The sequence below is a fragment of the Protopterus annectens genome, chromosome 3.part1, assembly GCF_019279795.1.
Source record: "Protopterus annectens isolate FY-2018-M chromosome 3.part1, PAN1.0, whole genome shotgun sequence".
Classification (NCBI taxonomy): domain Eukaryota; kingdom Metazoa; phylum Chordata; order Ceratodontiformes; family Protopteridae; genus Protopterus; species Protopterus annectens.
In genome coordinates, this window is record NC_056732.1 from 688,315,057 (window position 1) to 688,332,338 (window position 17,282).

The 17,282-nt window shown below is 41.8% G+C and overlaps 1 protein-coding gene across 1 annotated transcript in view; it reads right to left on the reverse strand.

Annotated features, from left to right (window-relative positions):
• Positions 1-17,282, reverse strand: part of EFR3A (EFR3 homolog A) — a 2,300,516-nt gene that overhangs the window by 1,083,799 nt on the left and 1,199,435 nt on the right. The window contains exon 12 of the mRNA XM_044066245.1: positions 3,182-3,296. Within this exon, the coding sequence (XP_043922180.1) occupies positions 3,182-3,296 (115 nt within the window). The remainder of the gene's footprint in view (positions 1-3,181; positions 3,297-17,282) is intronic.

A 17,282-nucleotide genomic window follows, 5' to 3' on the forward strand; every position in this document is an offset into this window, starting at 1 on the left:
TACAGAGAAGGGATCAATTGAGAAGTTGGGGGATCGGCCTACTTTGATTTTCAAGAGGGGCAAGAACCTCAAGAACATTATGGAAGCTGAGTACAGTAACACACACAGGATAAATGGCAAGTTCAAGTGCGAGTCGTATAACTATTGTAAATTTATTTCAACAGGAGCTAATTTTAATGTTGGTGGTTGTGGGTTTAAAATCAGGGGAAGGTTTAGCTGTGAGTCTAAGTCAATTGTCTGCTTGGCATGTTGCCAAGTGTGCCTCGCGTTTTACATGGGGAAAACTGACAGGAAGCTTAAACAACGAATTTATGAACATATTTATAACATTAGGAGGAAAAACAACGTTAATGCTTTGGCTAAACATTGTGATGAGAACCCTACCCATAGCTTTTTGTTTCGAGTTATTGCTCAAGTCACAGCTGAGTTAAAAGGGGGCCCCCACCAACTCTTGTTATAGAAATGTGAATTCATTTGGCAATTGAGGTTGAATTCATACAACCCTCCTGGTTTGAATGAGACCACCTCTTTGGCATGTATTTTAAAATTAAGAAGTTTGTTGCGGTAAGGCAACTATTGCTGTTTTTTATTAAGATGTCATTTTTTGTGAAGTATGTTTTAGTTATTGTTATACGTTTCTTATTCATACATATTATTTTTAAATAAAATTTAGTGTTATGGAATTTTAGAGTTCGTTCGACCAGCAGTTTGCGTTATTAAGCTTTTGATTCGCTGAAGCTTGATTGGTTAACTACATGTGTTATTTGTTTTAAAATTGAGTAATAGGATTCACTTTATGTTACTGCATTTTGTCTGAGGAAGTCTACCGATTGTGTAAGGTAGACGAAAAGCACTTTACAATATTTAATAAATTCTGTGGTGTTTTACGGTTTCCAGAAGCCTTTTTTTATTACCTAGTTGGTGTTCTTGTATTTTGGAGGAGTTTCATTTGTTTTTTAGGCATAGAGGCCTAACCATGCGGTCTGAGCATCAGTTTTCTAGGCATGGTTCGAGTTTTAGGCCTTGAAGAAGATGGTGTCGGTTTAATATGCAAGTCAGTAGGCCTGAATACACCCTCAGAAGCTGGTGCCTGCACAGCGGCTCCGGACCCATCCAAGGTAGAGACATCCACAGGTTCCACAGTTGAAGCATCTCGCGGCATACCAGACTCTGAATGGGTCTCAGTAGAGGCCTGAGAATCTGAAGTAGCAGGTATCAGGGGCTGCGAAAGCGCCTCACTGAGTACTGGCGACTGGCTTAGGAGAAATGTCGTCGGCAGCTCTGGACCTTGGCGGCCTGTCTCTGTCTTTATCTTTGCGATTTTTTGGAATGTCAGTAGATGGATGGCTTACCAAAGACATATCTGAATAAGTGAATCAAGCATCAAAATATTTAGAAGCAAAAAATATACCAATGACAGATAATTTGTGGTTTACATAAGGCACAAAACCGACAGTGAGGTATGTCGTGGTCAGGGCCTAGGCATGGAATACAGTACGAATGAAAATCTTTATGAGGTATTTGCTTTCCACAAGAGATACAATTATTTACTTTTACTGACGTCAGTTTAGAGCAAGAAAAGTTTGTTCCAACGGGGTACTTAGTTTTTAGTTGAAGACTTCGGTTCTGAAACTCGAAAACAAAAACTTCAGGAGTCGGCCGACCGCCACTTGAGAACTGCTTCTGCTTCGGGCACCACACGGCAAGAAAGACTGATGTAATGGCATCGGTTGCATGTTTTATACCCCTCACTACCTGACGTCACAGAAGAAGAGACAGCAACTGACACAGGACCCAAGACTTTGTTAATCAGGCCGACTGAGGGCTACTGCAAGCAGATAACCACAAATGTGATGACTGTAACAGTGAATACACTCGTACATCTACATTTATGGCAAGTGTAAAACCACTATGATCATAGGAGGTTACTAGGCTAATAGCCTTGAGGCCCTTATAAGCCTAGCCAAGAGTTTAGCCCATGTTTAAACAAGTCAGCACCCAAAGCCCCTTCCAGCAGCGACACAGGTGGAATCCCAGGGGTGTATTTTCTCTTTCCCATCCAGTTATCCAGGTTGCGCTTAAAAAGGGATAATGAGGTACTCTGCCTGATGTGGAGAGGGAGTCTATTCCACAGATGGAGGCATCTCTGGGACATAAATCTGTCCTGCCAACAAGTCCTACTGATATCGTAGACCAGGTTGAGATCGCACGTACAGGTTGCTCAAGTGGAGCTTGACTTGTGGATATGCAGCAGTCCCATCAAGGCGGGGTCTGAGACTGCTTTGTATGCCAGACAAAGGTCACCTCTGAAGAGTCTGTATGAAACTGAGTAGAGGGACAATGCTTTTAGCCTATCTGTGTAGGGTTGATGTTTGAGGCCCTGGATTCTCCTGGTGAGGAACCTCTGTGGTCTCTCCAGCTGCTGCGTGTGCTTTGCGAGGTACATGCCAAGGGGGGCACTGTACTTAATAATTGGCCTTATAAGGGAAGAATACAGGGATGTTATGATCACTTTGTCCCTGGGTGAGATACCCTTACTTATGAGGTGGGCCATGTAGAAAGCTTGCCGTACAACGGAAGCAACATGATGGTCAAAAGTCAGGTTGCTATCAACCTGGGTGAAATCTCTCACTACTGTGTGTGTACTTAGGACATTGTTATTAATGTGATAATATGTGGGGACATCATTCTCCCCAAAGGGGATGATGATTTTTTTTGCCATTCAGCTTGAGGCCATGTTTCTGGCACCAGTCATTTGTTTGGGTGAGACCCTCTCGGAGGACGTCCACATCACTTGGGGAATTGATGACTGTGCCCAGCTTGCAGTCATCTGCAAACTTGGTCAGCCATAGCCCACTGGTTTTGACCTGCACCTCAGAGAAGTATATCCCAAATAACAGAGGCCCCAAGACCGATCCCTGGGGTATGCTGCTTGATACGGGTCTACAGCTTGAGGTGGCTTCCCTTATTTTGATTAGGTGGGTTCTATCAGTGAGCCAATTTGCTACCCACCTGGTAACATATGGATTGATGCCTAGTTGAGAGAGCTGGTGAAATGGCAGTGGGGCTGTCATTTAGATATGGAAAATATAAATGTGCTTCTCTGCTATTATTAGTTCAAACTCTTACTGTGTGTTGCAATTGTTAAAAAAAAAATAATAATACTGAATAAATCACTGACCCCAGTTGGTTAGTGTCCAGTATGTGGGAAGATGTTCCAACAACAGGTACTTTTCCCATGATAAACATCATTATCTCAGCCCTTTGGTAATCTGGAAGATTGCTCCCAAAGAAACCTATAAAAAAAGCAAATGTTAAGTTAAAAAGAAATACATATTACTCATGGAATGTTAAATATAGAAATAAAATGAGACAGTAATTTTAAAGTTACGACTCTCTAGAAGACCCTGCAATCAAGCAACATATCAAGTGGATGCAACTTAGAAACACATCTGCTCTTCAAATTCAGTAACACGCTGGAGAAGCAAGTATACAATATGAAGGGATGCTGAACTGGTTACTACAGCACAGGCACTTTGCCATAAGTAATTTTCACATTAAAAAATTTTACCATGTCTTCTTTAGGACTGCATTTTAAGGATAAAACCACTATCAGATCACTTACTGTTGGAAACTTTTTCAAAAATATTGCAAAAATAACCATTCAGGTAAAACAAAATCTCAGAACTTTGTCTTAACAGCAAATCATACAAACGTCATCCACAACATGCATGTACATATAAAGGTGCCTAATGAAGGGAATTACTCCACAACTACACCTCCCCCCTTTCAAAACACTACATTCTGACTTGAATGTTTCTACTACTGTTGTTTCACTAACTTCCTAAGCTGAATATTCTCTCAACCATTACCTTCCCATGAAAAAATATTTTATATATTGAAACCTAGCAGCTATGTCCTCTTCCGCATTTGTTGCACCTTCTAGCAAGGTTAGTCCTCCAACCTTCCTAATCGGAGAATCCTTACCATATGCATGTTGTACCTTTTTCTAATTTTGTATGTGCAACCCTAGCACCACCTACTTCTTTTTTCATAAGCATATAACTTATCTGATAAACATATCACTTATCCCATTTATCATTACAGCATCTCCAAACAAGCAGATTTTTCTGCCAGTCAGGAATTACTACACAACACAATATTTCAAGCAAGACTAAAACACTGTCCTGCATAACGGGGAGTGGGGACTCCAGACACCCTAAGGTAACTGTTCTACCAACATTAACTTCACAATGGTATAAACCATTTTTTTCACAGGGTAATTAAAAAACAGATACTTCTCATTTCCTAGTTCCCTTAGAAACAGACAGCAGCCAATATATAGATCACACTTTACTGCTATATGGTGTGCACTGTCAAAGGTATTTGCAACAGAATGAAGTTGATATACATTTGGTCATTTCATCTGTGTTGCTTTCATCCTCTTGCAGTCTCATTCCTCAGTCATTCACATCCTCATTTTAAGTGTAAACCATAAACTTGCTCTGCAAATATCCAGAACACAAGAAATGAACACACACACCCCCAAATAAAAAACAGACCCAGCATTAGTTACTGTGATGCCTTCATAGTGAATATAATTACATCAGATAATATGCTACCTTCCTAAAACACAGTGTTCTCTCCCTTGAAACACTTCATATACCCACCAAAGCACATTTACAACCTAGTCCAAATCTACAGAATATAAACCAAATGATGTACACTCCTAAAAAATGAATTATTCACAAAAAAGAAGATATGTACTTACTATAACACACCATTTGTGTTGCCCATTTTCATTCTTCCTCAACTGCTGGGTCCGGATCCAATCCTTGGATCCAACTAGGCAGTTACTAAAGCTTGTGATAACCAAAAAGCTCTCAAGCTTCTCCCTTACTCATAATGCACCAAACCCTAACATATATTAGATCTTGTTTGCTGTTTTTACATTGCAGTTCCGCATTAAACAGAAGTAGCTCCATATTTAGCGATTTTTGATTGGCCCTTATACCGGTATACGGGCCAATCAAAAATCGCTAAACACGGAGCTACTTCTGTTTAATGCGGAAAGTACAGTTTTGTACCTACCATAAATGTAGATGTTCGAAGATCCACATTGCTGCAGTCCTAACACTTGGGTAGTCCGCTGTCCCAGTCGGCCCGAATACCAAAGTATAAGGCTGACGTCGGTCAAGGCGCATTAGTCTGACGTCAGGACGTCAGGGTACAAATGCGCATGACCGACGTCATAGCCTTAGTCTTTTCTTGCCCCAGATGTCAGAAGACCCTAAAAAGATAAGGCCAAAACCAAAAAACACCAAACACTCCTGTACCAAATATATGTACAATATATACAAATTTACAAAAGTACAACCCCACCCACACAACCACCCCTAAACACAGAGGGGAAGGAGGGAGGTAAATTGACTGCAGCAATGTGGATCTTCGAACATCTACATTTATGGTAGGTACAAAACTGTACTATGTTCTTCATCTCACATTGCTGCAGTCCTAACACTTGGGTAGAATCCCAAAGCAGAGGTAAGGGAGGCTGGCAAATCATAAAGAAGCAGGAGCTGTCAACATGCCCTGCAAAATAGCCGTGGCAAAACCAGCCCTAGATTTAGAATAGAGAGGAAGGTGGTAATGCTTTGCACTGAACTCCAAGTAGCTGCCTCCAAAATATCCTTAGTTGCCACCCCCCTTAGAAATGCTGTTGAAGTGGCAGTAGCCCTAGTGGAATGAGGCCTAATCCCAGCTGGAATCTCCTTGCCATGATGGGAATAACAAAATGCAATGCAAAACCCAATCCACTTAGAAATAGTTTGTTTTGACACAGGCTTGCCCTGAGAACTCAAAGCAAAAGAAACAAACAACTGCTGAGACTGCCTAAAATCCTTAGTCCTGCTTAAATAATAATGCAACTGCCTGTGTACATCTAAAGTGTGCAAAATCTTTTCCCCCTTATTTTGGGGATCTGCATAAAAAGTAGGCAAATGAATAGTTTGGTTTAAAGCCACACTAGAGACCACCTTAGGCATAAAGGAAGGATTAGTACGTAATGATACCCTATCCTTATGGAAAATCAAAAAAGGCTCAACCGCCATAAGGGCCTGCAATTCAGAAACCCTTCTTGCAGAAGTAATGGCCAACAAAAAGCAGTCTTCCATGACAAGTATTTCAATTCAGCAGTAGCCGAGGCTCAAAAGGTTGTAGAGTAAGTTTCTCCAACACAAAATTGAGGTCCCAAGCAGGAGTAGTAGCTCTAATGGGGGTCTTATATTCTTTGCCCTCTAAGAAATTGCTTGAACAAAGGATGAGAAAACAATGGTGGGTCACAATCATAGTGAGCTGAAATTGCTGCAGCATGAATCTTAATGGAAGAGAAAGACAAACCTTTGTCCAATAACTCAGTAAGATATTGAAGAGCCACACTCAAATTAGGCTCAGAAACCTCCAAATCCTTTGCTGCACTCCAAAATAAAAATCTCTTCCATTTTTCTGACACTTTCCTTGTACTAGGTCTTCTGGCTTCCATAATCACATTCAAAACTTGTTAAGGAAGTTGAGACCTGCTGTGGTTCAAAACAGAATATGCCAGGCTGTTAGATGAAGAGAGTGAAGCTTGACATTGAGTAGATGACCGTCCCTCTGAGACAATAGGTGTGGAATCAAAGGTAAAGGCCATGGAGGCTTCCTTACCAGACTCCTCAGTAATGGGTACCAGTGTTGCCGAGGCCAATCTGGAGCTATTAAAATCATCCTTGGCTTGTCTTGTCTGACCTTTAGGAGTACCTTTGGGAGGAGAGGCAGAGGTGGAAAGGCATACACATGAAGATTTTTCCAACTGAAAGAAAGAGCATCCACTTTCCAAGCTGTGTGATGAAACCTTTTCATGCAAAACTTTGGCAGCTGGTGGTTTAGTGGAGAAGCGAACAGATCTATGTCTGGAGTTCCCCATGACACTGTCAATTTCCGAAATACATGAAGATCCAGTTTCCATTCGTGGGGATCCATGATTTGCCTGCTTAACACATCTGCTAAGGAGTTCTGTGCTCCCGGCAGAAACCTTGCCTGAAGATTTAGTTGCAAGCTGAGCGCAGTCTCCCACAAAATCATTGCTTGCCTGCATAGAGGATAAGAATGTGTTCCCCTTGTTTGTTGATGTACCACATGACAGTTGTGTTGTCTGTTAGAATCAACACCTGCCCTGGAAGAAGTAACTCCTTGAAAGCCATTAATGCAAACTGGACTGCTAACATCTCCTTCATGTTGATATGTAGATGCTGTAGTCTGGCAGGCCACTTGTCTTGTATCCACTTTCCATTCAGATGAGCTCCCCAAGCTATGTCTGAGGCATCTGTCGTTAGAATTTGACTCGCCTCTGGCCGGGTCACAGAGAGTCCCTTGTTTAGGTGACATTCCTGAGCCCACCACAAAAATTCCTTTTGAATGCAAGGTATTATTTGAATGACAGTGTCCAAATCCTGGCAGTGCTGTGTCCATACATTTTTGAGATACCACTGCAGCTTCCTCATATGCAGTTTGGCATTGGGAAGCACCAGAATACAAGATGCCATGAACCCTAAGGCTTGAAGGACTGTCCTTGCAGTCAGCCCGGACTGAAGAGATAGTTGATGGAAGTAAAGGGAAAGATTCTTTTGTTTGTCCGGGGTTAAAAAGGCCATCTGGGTTGCTGTATTCAGTCTCACACCCAGAAAGCACATGTCTTGAGTGGGTACTAGACTGGACTTTATTTCGTTCACAGAATACCCCAGGCATCTTAGCACTGCTATCACATATTCCAAATGCTGGAAAAGGTCTTCCTTTTCTTGAGCCAGAATCAGGCAGTCGTCCAAGTAAGGATAGATTTGTATTCCTTTTAGCCTGAAGTAAGCTATCACTGGAGCCAGAACTTTTGTGAATACTCTGGGCGCAGTAGATAAGCCAAAGGGCAATGCAGAGAACTGATAATGGGAATTCCCAGCTCGAAAACGCAGATACTTCCTGCAACTTAGTCTGATAGGCACATGAAGGTAAGCCTCCTTGAGATCTAAAGTTACCATCCAGTGATCTTTTCCCAGCAGAGGTAAAAGCTGTTGTAACATCAACATTTTGAACTTGGGAATGTCCAGATAAGTGTTGAGGATAGATAAATCCAAAATTGGTCTCCACGTGTTCCCCTTTTTTGGTACTAGGAACAGGCGAGAATAAAATCCTAGGCCCCTTTCTGGCACAGGAACCGGCTGAATGGCCCCTATTTGGAGTAATAGAGAAATTTGCTTGTGAGCCTCTTTTCTTTGTAGAGGAGGAATGTCTGGCATGCCTTTGAAAGGAGGCAAGGTATGGAAATAAAACCTGTAACCGTGGTGAATGATATCCAATACCCATCTGTCTTGGGTAATTAAACTCCAATTTTCTTTGAAAAGTGCCAGCCTTCCTCCCAAAGGTGCTGCCAGACGAGAAGGCTCTGGCAGCTGAAAAGGCAGGTCATTGGGTCTGTTTACGAAAGGACTGACCCCTGCCCTCACCAGAAGATTGAGCAGGTGAACTCCCTGTTCTAGGCCTAAAAGAACCTTGAGCTCTGCCCCTACCACGTCTAGACCTACCCCTAGACTGGGAATCATAAGAAGGATATGTCCACCCCTTAGTAGGCCAATTTCTACTAAACTTCGGAGGCTGAACCTGCAAAAAATCTTTAACAGTCTGCATAGACTTAGCCTTGTCCTCCATTTTCTTTAAAACTGCTTCCACAGGCGAACCAAACAACACATCAGATTGTAATGGAGCATCTAAAATCCTTGTCTTAACATGCTCAGCTAAATTCTGATCCCTCAGCCAGGCGTGCCTGCGAAGAACAGAACCAGTGGCAGCCACCCTCGAAGAGGTCTGTACAGCATCAAAACCACATTGCAAAGAATGCTTACCCACCTGTTCAGAAACATGAACTAAATCCTGCAACTCTTTACACTCAATACCTTCCGCCAGAGCATCCACCTTAGACTTCAATTGTGAAAGGAGATAATTTTGGTATTTTAACATGTGGAATTGGCAATTCAAAGCCCTCATGGCTAAAGTGGAAGAAGTATACACCTTCTTTCCCCATCTATCCAAAGCCCTTGCCTCTTTATCAGGAGGAACAGGATTTTTAACAACAGAAGCCTTAACCCCTTTAGGCCCCTGAGAAACGGTTTCTGGGTCTGCCCTTGGACTCTTAAAAAGATACTTATGAGCTTCAGGCACCCTATAATACCTATCCGGTTTAACTGGGGCAGGAGGCAAAGAATCAGGGTTCAGGGAAGCCTCTGCAAAAACATCTTCCACCACATCCAGAACAGGAGGTATAGCTAAAGGCCTATGCTGGGGTAGAAACAAAAATTCCCTAAGCCTTTTCCTGGAATCAGAGAAATCTTGACCTTCCCATTTAAAATGCTCCCTCATGGAATGAAGAGTCTCTGAAAAAGAAAAATCCTCAGGAGGAGAAGCCAAGGAGTAGAATCATCTACATCAGAATCAGAATAAGGAGGAAACTCCTGTAAGTCTTCAGCCAAGACTCAGAAGCCTCGAACACTGCTCAAAACTCTCAAGCTCAGGTTCCACCCTAGGCCTCTTATCAGGAGGGGGCATAGAACCTCTAATCATAGTAATCAAATCTTCTGCCATTTTAAGCATATGTTTCTTAGGCAGAGACCCTGAAGAACTAGGAGAGACACCCACTGAAGTTAAACCTGGCCTGCCTCTCAAGAAGCCTTGGAAACAGAAGGGGAGGGCCTAACCACCTTAGGGAGGGAGGGGAGAACAGCTACCTGAGAAGCCCCTTCAGCCTGGCCTACCTCCTGAGAGGACACATCTTGTAACAGTAAAGTCTCTCCCTGAGACTCCAAAGAAACTTCTGGCAGAACCTCCGGCTCCACCGAGCCCTCTAAAGAACCGACGTCCGGGACAGACGGTTCTTCCAACCTAGGCTTTGCTGCTTTGTCCTTGCGCTTTTAGACGAAGCGGGCGTCGGAGCATCCGACGGCATTTTATAATTACAACGCTTCCCTAAAACTAACCTGGCACAGTCTAATCTTCTCTTTATAGTGCGTTTGTTAAATCTAGCACAAGAGCGACATGCAACAACGTCGTGCTCAGGCCCTAAGCAAGGTATACACACAAGGTATGGTAATCCCTATGAGGTATCTGTTTCCCACAAGAAATACAGTTATTCACTTTTTCTGACATCCAGTTAAATACTGAGGCAAGAAAACCAAAATATTCCCCAACGGGGTACTTAGCCAACTTTGATTCGGTCTGAAACTCCAACTTCAGAAAATTTCAGAACGCCAACCTGCACTCGCAATACTGCTTCTGCATCGGACCATGCGGCAAAAAAGACTGAGGATATGACGTCGGTCATGCGCATTTGTACCCTGACGTCCTGACGTCAGACTAATGCGCCTTGACCGACGTCAGCCTTATACTTTGGTATTCGGGCCGACTGGGACAGCGGACTACCCAAGTGTTAGGACTGCAGCAATGTGAGATGAAGAACATCTGCAATGTTCTGCATTAAACAGAAGTAGCTCTGTTTTGCGATGTTTATGCGAGGTATATGGGCCAATCAAAACATCGCAAAACAGAGCTACTTCTGTGTAATGCAGAATTGTGATGTTTCACATTAAACAGAAGTAGGTCTGTGTTTATTTATTTTTGATTGGCCCGGGTCAATCAAATAAAAAATAAACACAGAGCTACTTCTGTTTAATTCGAACCACAATACGATCACAACTTCAAATGCAAAGGCCACACACCAAACCTTGGAGGAAACTCCTTTTATTTCACCGACTGAGCGCTTTCACCATAAAATGGCTTCTTCAGAGTCAGTGTATTACAAAAATCTTATTCAATATATAGTCAGTTAATAACATCATCAAATTATTCAATTAATCAATTAGTCATTTTAAAACAACAAATCTCTAAAAAAACCTTTTGAAGTTCTTGCAACAGTTCATTAATCATTTTTATACTGTCATTGTAAAAAATAACACATATATATGTGTACACATAATACACGTCATAACATTCTATTTCAAAGTAATGTTAAAAAAATTTTTATAATCGAATGTATTTTTTATTATTATAAAAATTTAATCCGTTGTAATGTGTAAATTAAATATTTTTACCCTCAAATTATTGTTGTGCCAATGTGTTATATAATACTAGCCTTGTATTTCAGAACCGGTTTTATTGAAATGTAGTCATTAATTCCAGGGTATCTAGTGGCATTTAATCTAAATTGCCACATAGTTTCCAATAATGCTACCCTGTTTCCTACATCACCCTCCTGATCCAACATTACTCTGTCAATCACAAAAAATACAAACTTCTTAAATTCCCTACAGTTGATGCTGTGAACATAAAGTGCGTTGTGGGAATCCTTGTTCTTTATGGCTCTTACGTGCTCCATCATCCTATCACGTAACCTACGGGTGGTCATACCTATGTAGAATGCCTCACAGGTAATGCATAGACTCACGTAAACTACGTTCTTGGTGTTACAATTACATTTCCCCGGGCAAGGTAACGAATACCCCCACCCTTTGACACATATATTAGAGCCTTCTGCTATATACCTGCAGCTTCTACAGTGACCACACTTGGACATTCTTGATGTCTTGATTTTGTCCTCACTTTCTAAAATCCCTTTCAAATTATTCCCCTTACTATATACAATCCTAGGTTTGATACCTAGAATACCCTTGATGGCATCACTTAAACAATAGTCCCACATCCCTTGCAGTGACTTGACTATTTCTTCACTTTTCTCATTGAATTGCAGCACAAAACATGCTCCTAGCTTTTCCTTTCCCTGTCCTTCTTGGTTAGTATCTAAAGTACCTTCCACCCTTAAAATAGGTGAGTATGCAGAACCTCTCTGTTTATAAACCTCCTTCTTCAATCTTAACAGCAACTCCACGGTAGCCCCTGTCCATGAACATACCAATCAACTTGAACATCTCCTGCTTGAATGTACTTTCCTCACTAACTAACCTGGACAACCGCACCATCTGTCCTTTTGCCACTTTTCTGATGGAATGGGTGGCAGCTTTAAAGTGCAAGAGGGAATTGGAATAACTTTCCTTTCTATGTATGGAACTAGTCAAACCCCCTTCCCCCTTGGCCAGGGCAATGTCCAGATAGTTAATGTTGTCCTTGTTCCCATGGAAGGTGAACTTCAAAAAACTAGTGGTTTGGTTTAAATGTTCAATAAACTCAATTGCCTGCAACTCATCACCCTTCCATAGGATGAGCAAATCGTCCAAGAACCTATTGTATAAAATAATGTTCTCCATGAACCTAGTTGGAAAAACAAAGGTTCTCTCCCAGGCCAAGAGAACCATGTTCGCAAAGACAGGGGCACACCTAGCACCCATAGCTACTCCTGAACGTTGGGGGGTGGAATGGTCTTGATGGACAAGGTTGATTACATTGCGTGTATGATGTCCATTTTGGAAGACAATGAAACATATAAGAGGGTTTCGAGGAACGAAATCAACATCGCTTACAGAAGAATTGAATTATTCTTGAGTGATGCTCTCTTTCAAGGAGCTATTTCTGAAAGTGAGTACGACTATTTGATGGTCAAGAATGCAGCCCTAGCCAACATCTTTGGGATCCCTAAGGTCCACAAGGGTTTGTCTAACTTACAGTTTAGACCCATTGTAGCAGCCAGAGGTTCCAAGACGGAACCCTTGGCATCCTTTGTGGACTTTATGTGCAAAAAGGTGTTGGATGAGGCACCCCATGTGATTAGGGATTCGTGGCATTGTCTTGAAAGATTGAGAAAGATCAAGGAAGAACATTGGGAGTATAGTTTTTTAACGGTTGACGTGGTGAACCTGTTTTCTACTATACCCCACAGGGAGGGTTTGGAGATGTTTCGTGAGAGTTTGGTTGTTAGTAGCAATGTGGACAAGGACCGAATTAATGTCATTTGTGAACTTATGGAAATTGTTCTGTTGAACAACTTCTTGAAGTTTGAGGGGGAGATGTTTCAGCAACGTTCAGGAGTAGCTATGGGTGCTAGGTGTGCCCCTGTCTTTGCGAACATGGTTCTCTTGGCCTGGGAGAGAACCTTTGTTTTTCCAACTAGGTTCATGGAGAACATTATTTTATACAATAGGTTCTTGGACGATTTGCTCATCCTATGGAAGGGTGATGAGTTGCAGGCAATTGAGTTTATTGAACATTTAAACCAAACCACTAGTTTTTTGAAGTTCACCTTCCATTGGAACAAGGACAACATTAACTATCTGGACATTGCCCTGGCCAAGGGGGAAGGGGGTTTGACTAGTTCCATACATAGAAAGGAAAGTTATTCCAATTCCCTCTTGCACTTTAAAAGCTGCCACCCATTCCATCAGAGAAAAGGGGTGGCAAAAGGACAGATGGTGCGGTTGTCCAGGTTAGTTAGTGAGGAAAGTACATTCAAGCAGGAGATGTTCAAGTTGATTGGTATGTTCATGGACAGGGGCTACCCGTTGGAGTTGCTGTTAAGATTGAAGAAGGAGGTTTATAAACAGAGAGGTTCTGCATACTCACCTTTTTTAAGGGTGGAAGGTACTTTAGATACTAACCAAGAAGGACAGGGAAAGGAAAAGCTAGGAGCATGTTTTGTGCTGCAATTCAATGAGAAAAGTGATGAAATAGTCAAGTCACTGCAAGGGATGTGGGACTATTGTTTAAGTGATGCCATCAAGGGTATTCTAGGTATCAAACCTAGGATTGTATATAGTAAGGGGAATAATTTGAAAGGGATTTTAGAAAGTGAGGACAAAATCAAGACATCAAGAATGTCCAAGTGTGGTCACTGTAGAAGCTGCAGGTATATAGCAGAAGGCTCTAATATATAGGTTCATAGGTTCATAGGTTCATAGGTTCATACTAGGCTATCTGCCCGAGGGCATTTACAAGCCTAGCCCATCGTTTTGTGGCTTAGGCCACCCCTTTAGTATGGGGAACTATACCCATTATTTTTCTGTGCCTCTGTCGAGCAGTGACACTGAGGTAATCCATCTCCCACCCATTGGTCAAGATTTCTCTTGAACAAGGCCAGCGAGGTGCTCTGCCTCACATGTACCGGGATTTTGTTCCACAGCATAGGGAGTCTTTGGGTGATGAATCTATCCCTCCAGCACGGTTTAAGTCTCCCCTTGTGGCTCTGATGGATCTAGATTTTTGAGGTGAAGCATATTCATCAAATCTGGGTTTGACATGGCCTTGTATGTTAGGCAAAGGTCACCTCTGAGCAGCGGTGGCGACTGAATAGAGCTGGAGTTCTTTCAGTCGGGCAGCATAGGACAGATTTTGAGACCCTTTATCCTTTTGGTGAGGAACTTTGTGGCCTCTCCAGCTGCTGCAAGTGTCGGGTCAGATACATTCGAATGGGGCATTGTACTCAATCATTGGTCTGATGAGTGATGAGTAAAGGAGACTATGACCTCCCTTGATCTAGATGAGAATCCCTTCATGATAAGGTGGTGAGAAGGTCTTCCTAACTACTTTAGCTACATGGGTGTCGAATGACAGACTACTATCAACCTGGGTCCCCAGGTCCCTGATAACTTCTTCTGTGCTCAGTGGATTGCCACCTATTTGGTAGCTAGTAACCTTGTTTTATGACTATGCATTTTTGGCATTTAACTTTAGGCCGTGGCTCTGGCACCAGTTATCCGCTTCTGTGAGACCCTTCTGAAGGATATCTGTGTCAGATGTAGTTTGCAGTCATCTGCAAACTTTGTCAGCCATAACCCTCCTGTGTTTGCTTGTACTGAAAAGTAGATGCCAAACAAGAGTGGGCCCAGGACTGAGCCCTGTGGGACACCACTTGTGACAGGCTTTGAGTCTGACATGGCGCCAGCAGCTCTGACCCTGTGGGTTCTGTCACTCAGCCAGTTTGCAACCCATCTTGTGATGTATGGGTTGACATTTAAGCTGATGAGTTTTTCAATGATACCCGAATGGGGTATTGTATCGAGCCCAGATCGAGGTAGGCTGTATGGACTGCCTTTCCTCATCAATGGCTTTGGTGACTGTTTCAAAAGTCAACCAAGTTTAAAAGGCATGATCTGCCTTTGACAAAGCCAAACTGGGTTGGATCCAAAGTCTGCAAATTCCTATGTCTTTATTGAGGTCCCATTATGATCTCCTCCTTGGCTTTTTTGCAGAGGGCTTGTCAAGCTAAAGTGGTACCACAGTTGCAGTGCGCCCCCTGGCACGTATCCAGAGGTAAGACTTTGATTAAACAGCTGTCCTAGCTGTGCAGGTCCCATGGATGCTGTTGGAGATGTTTGGGGGCTGCAATCTTTTTGGTATAGATATCTCTTTGGGGAGGGGGGAGAAGTTTGCACTGAACCTGTCAGCCAGTATGTTGGCAATGTCTGTAGGATCAGTAATCTTCACATCATTTTATGATTGTCTTTTGTCTTTTTAGCTTTTTTTCTCGAAATTTGCTTTGGATGATTTTACTTATAGTGATCAAGGTGTGTCTTACTTTTAGGATTTTGCTCTATCTTGTAGTAGCTTCCTCCTTTGTTGTAGAGTTTGTTTTCCACCAGACTGGATGCTTGCCTTTTGGTAAAAAGAGTCTTTGTTTTGCTTGGGATTGGTAAGATTCTCAGCTTTGAGTACTGTTTTTTCTCCATTTCGGGGGGCCTTAAGAGAGACCACTAGTCTTTTTAGAAGTGAAGTCGGCTTTTGAGAAGTTCTTTACTGTGGTCTTTTTATTTCAGGTGGGGTGGGATGAGGACCGTTGAACATTGTGCTCCCATGTTCGTGATGATGAGATCAAGTATGTATCTCCCTCTTGTGGGATGTTGACTAGTTGTTCCATGGCATTTGAGTTTATGAATTCCAGGAACTTTTTGGGCTTGAGTAGTGTTCCCAGTCTATATTAGGGTAATTGAAGTCACCTAGTATGATGGTGTTTGGTGATACATTTATCCCCTCTAGTGTTTTCAGGAAGGCCATGTGAGGTTACCTTGCCCGGGGAAATGTAATTGTAACACCAAGAACGTAGTTTACGTGAGTCTATGCATTACCTGTGAGGCATTCTACATAGGTATGACCACCCGTAGGTTACGTGATAGGATGATGGAGCACGTAAGAGCCATAAAGAACAAGGATTCCCACAACGCACTTTATGTTCACAGCATCAACTGTAGGGAATTTAAGAAGTTTGTATTTTTTGTGATTGACAGAGTAATGTTGGATCAGGAGGGTGATGTAGGAAACAGGGTAGCATTATTGGAAACGACGTGGCAATTTAGATTAAATGCCACTAGATACCCTGGAATTAATGACTACATTTCGATAAAACCGGTTCTGAAATACAAGGCTAGTATTATATAACACATTGGCACAACAACTTGAGGGTAAAAATATTTAATTTACACATTACAACGGATTAAAATTTTTACAATAATAAAAAATACATTCGATTACAATTTTTAACCTTACTTTGAAATAGAATGTTACGATGTGTATTAAGTGTACACATATATATGTGTCATTTTTTACAATGACAGCATAAAAGTGATTAATGAACTGTTGTAAGAATTTCAAAAGGTTTTTTTAGAGATTTGTTGTTTTAAAATGACTAATTGATTAATTGAATAATTTGATGATGTTATTAACTGACTATATATTGAATAAGATTTTTGTAATACACTGACTCTGAAGAAGCCATTTTATGGTGAAAGCGCTCAGTCGGTGAAATAAAAGGAGTTTCCTCCAAGGTTTGGTGTGTGGCCTTTGCATTTGAAGTTGTGATCGTATTGTGGTTCGAATTCTTTGCTGGTTGCCCTTTTGTTTGGGAAATTTGATTCATCTACTTCTGTTTAATGCGGAACTCTGATGTTCCGCATTAAAGACGTGGAAGACCTTTTTTTTTTTTTTTTTTTAGTCCCTACCTGGCCAGTCAGAAATCTGGCAACCCTGGATTATACCGGGAAGACTCCCTGGCCCCTTCTCCCAGGACCTGCAAGAGTGGCTCTCCCTTGCAAATTATATAGAAAAACTGGAACTTGTGGGAACAATACATGCAGAAAAATGTTTGGAGGAGGAATGAGATTTAAGAGAAGACAGGAACTGAACAACTTATGTAATGCTGGATTGATTATATTGTACAGAAGAATATTTGTGATGTATAATGTTTGTAAATGTCAGATTGTTAATATGGTTTGTTTATATTTGTATAAATGTAAGTTTACCTACGTCAGTGATAATTCAATAAAGGT